This window comes from Papaver somniferum, chromosome 8 (genome assembly GCF_003573695.1).
Source record: "Papaver somniferum cultivar HN1 chromosome 8, ASM357369v1, whole genome shotgun sequence".
Classification (NCBI taxonomy): domain Eukaryota; kingdom Viridiplantae; phylum Streptophyta; class Magnoliopsida; order Ranunculales; family Papaveraceae; genus Papaver; species Papaver somniferum.
Genome location: NC_039365.1, coordinates 4,666,928 through 4,678,028, shown reverse-complemented (window position 1 = coordinate 4,678,028; position 11,101 = coordinate 4,666,928). Strand labels below are relative to the sequence as shown.

Sequence of the window (11,101 nt, the reverse complement as noted above, 5' to 3'; positions counted from 1 at the left end):
TACTCTATCCCAAACCTCAAAAACTCTGTCTACTCTGCTATTGTCTGCAAAAAATTTCATCCTTTCTTGTGCCTTGTTCAGTGTTTCCTTGAGGAGATCAAGCATATCATCTCTCTCTTTAAGGTAACTCTCTACTGCAGCTACAGAGGTGATTGCTGTTGATGGAAAATCTAGGTGTGGAGGATTATACCCACCATGAGCCTTGAATGGTGTCATCTTCAGGCTAGTGTGGTAACTTGTATTATACCACCGTTCTGCTAGAGCTAGCCAATGAAACCACTTCTTAGGAAATTGACCTGTGACACACCTCAAGTAATTTTCAAGACAGGCATTCACCCTCTCTATCTTCCCATCAGTTTGGGGGTGGTAGGTTGTACTCAAATTTAGATTAGTACCAAGTGCCTTGAAGAGGTCTTTCCAGAAATTACTTGTGAACACCATGTCCTTGTCTGATACAATTGAGGATGACAATCCATGTAATTTAAATACTTGATCCAAGAATACTTTGTCCACAGTAGCTGCTGTATAAGGATGATGCAATCCAATAAAATGGCTATACTTAGTTAGCCTATCCACCACTACAAGAATAAAAGTTCTTCTTTCACTCAGTGGAGGCCTTCAATAAATTTCATGGTAATATGTTGTCATGCCTGGTCTGGAACAGGCAATGGTTGAAGCAGCCCTCATGGAAACTGATGATCTGCTTTGTTTCTTTGGCATACATCACAACAAGAGACATAAGAGAGTACATCCTTTTTTATACCTGGCCAGTAGAAGTAACCTTTAACCCTCATATAAGTGGCTTGTATTCCTGAGTGCCCACCAATGGCTGAGGCATGAGTGGACTCTAAGATAGTAGCTCTGTTGTTGTTGATGCTTCCCATATACAATCTTTTCTTGTACTTTAGAACTTCATCAGTATAAGTATAGTGCTCCACAGATGTTGGCACTAAAAGTGACTGAGAAATGAGATGTTGTGCTCTTGTATCTTGAGAATAGTTTTTGATCAATTCTTGAGTCCATTGTGGTATTGAGAGTGCTATTGCATTGCAGCTAGCTTCCGGGTGTGGCCTTCTTGAAAGTGCATCTGCAACAATGTTCTCTGTCCCCTTCTTATATTTGATCTCATAATCAAAGCCAAGCAACTTCATCAACCACCTTTGTTGAAGTACTGTAGTTATCTTCTGCTCTAAGAAATATTTAATGCTCTGCTGGTCTGTCTGAATGATGAATTTACCCCCTAGCAAGTAATGTCTCCATCTTGTTACTTCCATTACAACAGCCAATAACTCATTTTCATAAGTAGATAGAGTCATGTCCTTTGGTCACAATGGTTTTCTGTAATAAGCTAGGGGCCCACCTTCTTGGGTTAAAACTGTCCCAATACAGTTGTTGCTTGCATCAGCTTCTACAGTAAATTTCTTGGTGAAGTTTGGAAGTGCTAATACTAGAGTCCGAGACATGGCAAGCTTCAATCGTTCAAATGCCTTAGTAGCCTCTTCAGTCCATCAGAAGGAGTTTTTCTTCAAGAGATTAGTGAGTGGCCTGCATATGGCTCCATAACCCTGGAAAAAACTTTCTGTAATACCCAGTAAGGCCTAGAAATACCCTCAACTCTCTGATGTTGCTAGGCAATGGCCAACTCTGCATACTAGTAATTTTGTTGGGATCCATCCCTTGGTGTGTCCTGAAGGAAGTCTTGTAAATGTATGGCCCATAAAATCTGATCTGATGGTATCCAGCCCTGAGATCAATCTTTGAGAATATGACAAACCCCGGTAACTCATCCAACAATTCATCAATAATAAGTATAGGGAATTTATCCTTTATAGTAATCTCATCAAGCCTTCTATAGTCTACAAAAAATCTTCATGAATTGTCCTTCTTCTTGACCAATAATATTGGGGAGGCAAATGGACTGTGACTGTTTTGTATGACCCTAGAATTCAGCATCTCCTTGACCAATTGTTCAACAACTCCTTTTTGTATGTAGGGGCATTTATATGGTCTAAGGTTAACAGGCTCTGAGTTTGGTTTAAGCGGAATTGAGTGAAACAAACTCCTAGTTCGAGGTAATTGTTTTGGCTCATCAAATATATCTGAGAATTCTTGAATGAGCCGTGTAATTGGTTCTGGAATTGATTTTGGAATTTCACAGACTGATATTGAGGATAGTTTCCCTATAATCCCATGGGAAGTCTTGGATAAATTTTTTTTAAAAGCATTGCAACTAATCATCTTGAGTAACACCTTCACAGTGGAGCCTTGCAGAGTAATCTTATTTCCCTTGTAATTGAATGAAATGCATAGTTTAGAGAGATTAAACATGACCTCACCTTGCTTCCTCAGCCGGTCAGCACCAAGAACCATATCACACCCTCCTAAAGGTAGCATCCTTAAGTCTTCAGAGAAATTGTGACCTTGCATTGACCAATGAAACTGAGAGAAAACCCCACTACTGATAGTTTTATCTCCATTATCCACAGTAACCAACATGGGAGATGTTTGTTCCACTTGACATTTTAAGGTTCTGACTAATGTACAATCAATGAAACTATGGGTGCTACCAGTGTCAATGAGAATTAAAATTTTGTGCCTCTCAATAGTTCCTAGTATCCTAATGGTATCTCCATTCACATTTCCAGTAAGAGCATGAAGGGATATTTTCATATCAGATTCCACTGGGGATTCCACATCTTCTTCATAAACTTCTTCCTTTGCTTCTTCAGAAGACTCTGGTTGTTGTACTTGCTCCATGAATAATTGTTGGCTCTTGCAAACATGGCCTGTAGAATACACAACATCACAATTGTAACACAAACCCTTCTCTCTTCTGGCCCTCATTTGCTCCTGAGTCAATCTTTTTATGGGTGGTATTGGGGGACTGGACTTAGGAGTTGTATTACCAGATCTGGGTGTGAAAGGAGAAGTAATTGTAGTAGTAGTGGTATGAATTGGTTTGGGTTGAGGAGTAATAGTTTGATATGTCATGTTGTGCGTAAATGAGTTGCTAAAAGGTCTTTGGAATGGTTTTGTGGCTTTAGCTTGTTGTGTACATTTCTGTTCTTGCATTCTAGATAGTGAAAAGCCTTGTAACAGGGTAGCAGGATAAAACATAAGTACATAATTTTTGATTTCAGCTTTTAATCCACTGATAAAACCCTCCACAAAGTACTGTTCAGTCAAATGAGGGTTACTACTCAACATAAGAGCCTTGGGAGCTTCAAATTGTTCAAAATACTCTTCTACAGTAGTGATTTGACACAATTTATTAAAACTTCCAATAAAGTTATCATCTACAGGATTCTCAAACCTAGCACACACACCTTCAGATATCTCTTTCCATGACAAAAAAGGTTTACCAATTTGAAAGTTAAGAAACCACTTATCGGCCTTACCTTCAAGGTAGATAGAAGCTACACTAACCTTCTGATGCTCCTCAATACCGTGGATCTGAAAATACCTTCCGCTCTTTTGAACCCACCCATGTGGATTCTCCCCATCAAATCTAGGAAATTCAAGATTTGGGGTACGTTGTTGTCTAGCATGAGATGTTTTTCCTCCAAAGCTATGGACAAATTGATTACTTCCTGGTGGTGTAAATCCAGGTGTACCCAAAATTCCTGGATCTCCATTCTTGCGTCTAGAAGCTTGAATTAGCTCAGCCATTTGACTAGTTAGTAAATCAAAAATGTTGCTCGTCTTCTCAAAGCTGTTATTCGTTTTCTCTTGAAAGGCTTTTGAATCTGTTGATTGTTCATCTAATTGTTGAATCAACTTCGTTATTTTAGTGTCTAGATCAGTGAGTTTCTGTAAATTTTTTCTATGAAAATCAGATAATTCTTTGATAGTAAAGTTGGTGGAACCCATTTTTTGAAGGATAGAACGGCTCTGAGATACCAAATGTACTATACTTAGTACAATTTAGTTATCAATTCCAGTGAAAGAGAAGTATCAGAGAAGTATTAGACGAATTAGGAGGAAGAATCTGATGAATTGACAAGAAGAAGATGAAGACAATCTGGTTCAGGAGAACACATCCAAAGGGAGGAGTTCATTCATTTCTCGGCTACCTCTTTCTCTCTCTATTACATCATAAGCCCTACAATCGACCATTCTAAGTTAAACACATGTCGACATCTGATCGGCTAGCTAACTCACTAACTGACCCACTCAACAATAACTACAGAGGCACCCAAATAGAATACTACGGGCACTCCCCTTGCTGAAGCTAACAAGGTGTAATCAGGTACATGATACACGGTTAGTATTAGCCTCAGTGAGAAATCATATAATTACTGCTTTTCATATAACTTTTATGTGTTAAGACAAACTACTTAGGTTAGGTTCTGTAACATGCCCATTTAATCGCCTAAACTTTTCATGGGACATGACCGGAAATGATTGTGGTTCAGTGAATCAACTTCACCCAAAATTATTCAGCCTTGCATACTTGCATCAAAGTACGCATCTGCCTTCACTCATAAGGCTTTGCACAACGGAAGTCTTTTCTTATTTTCTCTCTAACTTTTCATGCTCCCATAAGCATAAGAGGTTCTGCCATGTACTTAAGCAATTCTCACACAACATCAGCAACATAATAAACACAAAGGATACTGCAAAAAACCCATTTATTGCACTAAAGGAAGATTACAAAACTCGTCCATCACATGGACCAAAACAGCCCATTCACCCTATTGTGAATTCCTAAAAACACTCTCTACATTAGTGGTTCTTCTCCCAATTGAACAACACTCATTTACAAGGGTTCTCTGGCTATTTATAATGCCAAGAAACCAGGGACAATCCGTATGCAACTCTCTTGCACGTCCCATGAACATCCATCTGTCCATGGGTAGTTCCGCTAGTGGAAAATACAAATAAAAAGTGCTAGAGAGACTTAAAATCGCAAAAAATGACTGCTTTCGGTAGCCCTAACATTGTAGTCTTATTTCTCCAAAGGACTGTGCCTGAGAGCCCTATAAGTTCTAAAATCACGTCTTCCTTCATTGGTTTATATTAGTACTGATAGACACAGTCCTTTTTCTGGATCATATTTTATAAATTGATTCAGCTGAATGCTAAACTGACTCAGTTGAATCCAGAACTAGAAAAAAAAAAATTTAAACGAACAAGAAACTAAAATTCAATTTACATTCAAATACAACCTGAATTCTTCAGTTGAAAACATTCCCCATTCAATTAATATTAGAATTCATTATACTACAACAAACTGATCAAAGCTGATTTGTTGGCAATTGGATTCAGAATCACCAAAAAATTGAAACAAAACCTGAAATATGACCAATACAAGCTCTAAGTTTTCTTAGAGATTAGGGCAAACTAACTATCTAATAATCTTAGAATTCATTATACTACAATAAACTGATCAAAGCTGATTTCAGTTGATAATTGGATTCAGAATCACCAAAAAATTGAAACAAAACCTGAAATATGACCAATACAAGCTCTAAGTTTTCTTAGAGATTAGAGAAAACCAACTATCTAATTAACTATCTGATGACGGACTAACTATCTGATGACGGACTGAGCCGCACACCTTAGAATCACATACCTACTGCAAAAATAAGCTTAGGAATTAGTTTACAAATTAATTTCAACATGACAAGAGTTAAGTATTCAAAGATGAAATAGAAAACAATGTGCAATTCATCCGCCATACACATCTTGACCGAAACAAGTGTTTGATACAAAACAATACCTGCTTATGTTGTTATTCGATAAGAGGGTGAACAGATCTGGTGTAAGAGTTTGTCTAAGAATCCCACAAGAACATGCACCGGCAACATCAGCTTGAAACTGCGTCAATATATTTGAGCACTTATCAGTAATCATCCCAAATGGAAGTAGTCACTGCTTATAAACTCTCAAGACTAATATAAGGATTGTGTATAAGACTAATAGAAGAGATGCTAGGTTATGTTAACAAGGGATTAGACTTTAAGTATTTGAAAATAGACTTTCTAACAAACTTGACCTAACGTAACATCCAACAAGCTCATAAAAACTACTAGATGTTAATAAATCTTTCTCAACAGAAGGCATTTCCTGAAAATAGTAGAAGCAAACAGCTTAGTGACTACACTTTGTCCCAAAGATGCAGTTAATGTATACAAACTACACATTGCTTCCAGATTAACTACTTGGCGTCATGCAAGCCACAAAGAGAAAGAAAAACAAGCACAATTCATTAAATACAGTGTACAATAAATTGTGATCAATGTTAATGGACCTTTGCTACGTACAAACAGAACAAGCATGCAACAAACTATAAATCAGTGTAACCTTATCCTCCAATACAGAGAACATGATTCTACAGCTGCAAGTTAATAAGTAATGACTACTTCAGCTCACAAATACCATAACCAGGAAATAATAAATGATAAAGAACCTAAGGTTTAAGAAATTACAATGAATTATTGATTGCCGCCTGCTGCTGTAACTTGAAGGTCCCTTCAATTCAGGCCTAAACAAACTTCTATCAACCACCTAAAATTTGGATAATTTAGCAATGTAATGCTGATGAACATAAACAACAGAAAACAATTTGATTAGGCATAGTTCATTATTTGTCCTCTCCTATAAGACTCGTCTTTATCTATCTGCAAATAAAGCAGAGAATTCAGTGAACGATAAACAGACTGCTACTAGCATAGTTTCAACTTCTCACAGTTCATTTGCAATATGTGAAAACCATATACTTTGTAAATACAGAGATCAACACAAAGTAGATTCTGTTTTAAAGCTATTAGATAGGTGCTATAACCATAGGAGAACCCACTCAACAAATATCCGATCAACTATCAAGTAATTAACCAAGCAATCTATTTAAAATCTAAACACATGAAAAAAATTCTCAATAGACAAGCTTCGCAGGGCATAAATCTAAGGTCAAACTGGGTAGCTAACAGAGGCAACTCGCGGCATACTAAAGTCAGAATCTTAAGATAGTATGGTAAAGCTATCGATATTCAAGTAATCAAGCAACCAATCTATTTAAAATATAAACACATAAAAATATTCTCAATAGACAAGCTTCGCATGGTATAAATCTAAGGTCAAACTGGGTAGCTAACAGAGGCAACTCGCGACATAATGAAATCAGAATCTTAAGATGATACCATAAAGCTATCGATATTTGGGATGTCCTATGGCTCCCATTCGTCCCAATTTCCAAATTTGAACTCCAACAGACAATAAACAAAAATAAGTAGTTCAGCTCACTTTAAAGAGTATGAAATTTTTATTATTTCATACTAATTTCACCTACTATCCTCTTCTTGTTCATCAATTTCATCTTGACATATCCAAATTTAGCATCACATATATATGTAAAGAGAGATAACTATTCATAAGAGAAAAACAGAACAAAGGTAAAGGAGACTCACTTGAAATAGGAAGTTGTTGCACTTGACCCAAAATGCTTCTCCATGGTCCCAGGCCTTGTCAGGTGGTGACTTTGAAGAAGAGGAATTTGCAACACTTGAAATAGGAAGTTTCTGCACTTGGTTTTTAGTCAGAAACTGATAGGTCAATAAGCTTTCTATAACATTTTAAGATCCCTGAAAGCACAAAGCAAGTCATAAGTCCAGTGAAGATTAACAAAGAGACATCTAGATGCAAATATACAGCTAGATGTGAACTATGATGTCACCAGGATTTGTAGTGATTATTGTAATGATTCCGCAGGAACCTACCCTGTATCACACATTAGTAAATGCAACCGGTAACACTTGAGAGCCATATTGAATCATGCCAAACATGAGTTTCAGAAAGATACTCAACTAAAAAAAATACAGTAGGCTCATGTATTATGTAAGCCATACTACGAGTACACAAGTATGACTAATTGTTGTTACTAGTAACTAGTTAAGTACACGATTTCATTCAAAATACAAGCTGCAGTACTTGATTGGTTGAGGACTAGAAAATATCATGTATCAGTATACCAAGACCAGAAAGATTTGCCTCGTCCTTGAGGCTTATCATGAGAAACTCTGCTGAACCTCTTATCGTTTAAACAACATAAATATCTAAATAGCTCAATGACAGTTACAACTTAAAGCAAATATCACCGGAAGATTAATGAGAAGAAAAGAGTAAGTGAGGTTGAAGTTGTGCGTCTATCGTGTATTAATCAGATCACACGATGAAAACTGGGAAACAAGTGGAATTTGTGGCCACTTACAGGAGATTGAAAAACATGGTCCCCTAGAAGTTGAAGGCCTGCATATTACATAACTGCAGCATTGGACAACGCAATAGGTTCTTCATTTCCAAGCACCACTTTCAGAAGTCCTTCAACCATCTCGTCACAAATTCTTACTTAGATCTGAGACTGTCAGAAATTCTTAATTAGATCTGAGACAACCAGTGAAAGAAATGACCAAACTAATAAAAACACACCAACCTGTTAATATCTCAGCAATTTCAATTCTATAAGTTCTTTCTCTTCCAGCATAAGGGAACATTCAATAGAATCGTGCACTGCTACAACAAAAACTTCATTGGAATTAGCATAACCTGAACAAATAAGCATTCTTGCAATGAATTTTAACATGAGAAGCATTAATCTCAAAATTTTGACAGTTAAAATGAGTTTTTCTCTCAAGATACGTATCTCATGACTTGACAATTACTGCAAGTCTCAAAGTCCTTCAAATAAAATGATAGTTCTAGAGTCTGGAACCTTTTAAATTTGGGCCCAGTTAATGAGATTGAGTATGTAAAACCACTCATGTCCTAAGTATTTTGTCCCAAAAGTCAAGATACGTTTTGCAGACAATTCTAGCTCACCACTGATAATAATCCACCAATAGCAGATACAAGTCCTTGTCTAACTTTTCTTGAAGGATGCACACAAAGCTGCAAAAATACAAGGACATGTGTGTGTATCCCAAATTAGAACATTACAATTAACGAAAATGATAAATAAATTGGCTATTAAAAAAAAGATTTGGAAAGGATACTAGAAGCTCCAAAGTATTTGACGCTGTCCTCTAATCATTTCACTCGGCCCTTGTTAAGTTCACAAGCTGAAGCAGTTATTTTTTTTCCTTTCCTCAGCAAGGTTTGACATGCTGGCCTGTTGCTAATACAAAAGAAAAGAAAAAAAAATGACTGTTAAAACAAGCAAAATAACCTTAGGGTATGCAAGTTATACCAAACAAAAATAAGATGCAAAGAAATAATGACCTTAAGGTACACGAAGATCATGTGTGTCTGCCTAAGATATGCCCAAGACCATGTGGCATAAAACTATTACCAATCATGATGCGGTTAAACGCTTCTTTATGAACTTACAGACAATTTCTCAACCTAAAAGACTGGAACAACAAAAAAAAAATTTAGTTAGGGTTAAAAATCAAAATTAAATTGTAGCTATGTCCAAAAAGAGATTTGGGGGTTTTGTTTCTTACACTGGGAGAAGAGATCTACAACCCTCTTGAGGAGTTCTCTTGTAGAGAAAAATAAAAAGTGGAAACACCTTACTACAAAATCGAGAGAAAATAAAGAGAAATCAAAATCGTTAATAATACTAAAAGCTATCAAATTTATGAAAGAAGAACAAGATTGAGATCACTTGATGATTTCAGGAGCAAAGCAAGTAGATCTTAGATTACAAAGTGTGCCTCTGATTTCTGCTGAAACATGGGTTTTGATTTTGAGGTAGGGTTTTCGATTTCTGCTGAAAGATTGGTTGTTTGGGTTTCTTTTAATTTCGGCTCACGATTCATCCTGCCGAGAATAGAAATTGGATTCATGGTTTCATAGCATGATGAATTAAATAAAAGAAGAGAACTCTGAGTTAGAGAAAGGGACAGAAGATTGGTTAGAGAGATGTAAAATGAAGGAAGATAGAATTCTAGGACCACGTAAAGGGAGATTTACTTTTTTTTTTAATTAAAATAGTATTAATTTTATGTCTTCCGCAAGAGCTCGATTTACTTTTCTTATAGATATGTCTGCCTCTGGAAGCCCAACCTATTAGGAAAGCTCCTGGAAGTCGTTTCTATAAAGCCCAGGTAGACTCAAAAAATCCATTTTCCACTAGTGTTCCCTAACCTACGACCTTACTTTTTAAATGCCAATTTTAATGCTGGCTTGCAGAATTGCGCTACCCTTGTCTTGAATGGTTAGGACATGCCAAACTCGGTTACAAATCTCCTTTATAACCGTCTCCAACTTTCTCTTTCACTTTAGCATGCGTGTGATGCACACACATTCGAAACTGACACCTTGAATTCAAATCCGACAATCTTTCACTTCGCAACTTGATCCTGCCAATGTTCGTAAATGGTTGCGCTTTACTCAACTTCCACTTAGCTTATTTGGATGCCAACATCCAAATACCCTTCCAATTGAGTCTTGACTTGCTTAGTTCAACTTCATATGCATCACTTGCATTCCATTTGACTGAGCAATTGACACCAATGGAGCGTTTGGCCCTGCCATCGTTGCATATGCATTGTCCAAGCCTTGGCCAAATCTTAGGATTATGCCATAAACCAACTTCCGGCCTATTCTTCACTCTTGCATCATCCTTGATTTTGAGCCAACTCAATTCCACGGATATGTATTAATGTCAAAATCCCATGTTGCATCTTGCATCTTTCTACTTTGGCTTTGTCTTGCGTTTCCTCAATGAAGCTTCATTACTTAGCCAAATGTCTTTACAGTGTAACACTACCTTTTCGCTTCACTGGCCCTGCGGGGTTGTGCCATTCTTAGCACTTGATAGTCTACGCAGTGTTGAGCCATTCTGGCTGCACACTGATTTCTCTATAACGCGCAATCATTATGCGTCACTTGCAGCCACGTCATAGACCTCCCACACCTAATCCATTCAACGCCCTCGTTAAACGCAACAAAGTATACTCGTTATACTTGTTCCATGGCTTTGTACGCTTTTGATCCCTTCTCAAAACTTAGCAAACCTTGTTTGGCCTTTATCCTTGCCAAAACTTCTCTGCCTAGTACTTTATGCCATCACTTAGCTTTACTTGCTTGCCATTGATCCTAATGATCTTGACCTTTGTTGTTGCGTCGCCACCGCTTTCAACTCTATCTCAAATCATAT

General features: G+C 37.1%; 1 protein-coding gene and 1 long non-coding RNA gene across 13 annotated transcripts; both read right to left on the bottom strand.

Moving 5' to 3' along the window:
- Nucleotides 1-1,869: 1,869 nt before the first annotated feature.
- LOC113304966 lies at nt 1,870-3,870 on the bottom strand. The gene has a single exon (XM_026554083.1). The coding sequence runs from the start codon at nt 3,868-3,870 to the stop codon at nt 1,870-1,872; it is 2,001 nt and encodes a 666-aa protein (XP_026409868.1).
- Nucleotides 3,871-5,234: 1,364 nt separating this feature from the next.
- On the bottom strand, nt 5,235-9,890 carry LOC113304405. Of its 12 annotated transcripts, none has more exons than XR_003338175.1 (10): nt 9,441-9,890; nt 9,217-9,347; nt 8,991-9,112; nt 8,818-8,886; nt 8,432-8,508; nt 8,210-8,359; nt 7,410-7,583; nt 6,432-6,540; nt 5,723-5,820; nt 5,235-5,578 (listed from the first exon to the last, which is right to left on the bottom strand). It is a non-coding gene; the product is annotated as an uncharacterized LOC113304405 (long non-coding RNA). The 12 variants fall into 12 exon arrangements; XR_003338177.1 differs by having other exon boundaries at nt 8,991-9,106; XR_003338178.1 differs by having other exon boundaries at nt 8,818-9,112; nt 9,441-9,512; nt 9,605-9,890.
- Between the last annotated feature and the right edge of the window lie 1,211 nt (nt 9,891-11,101).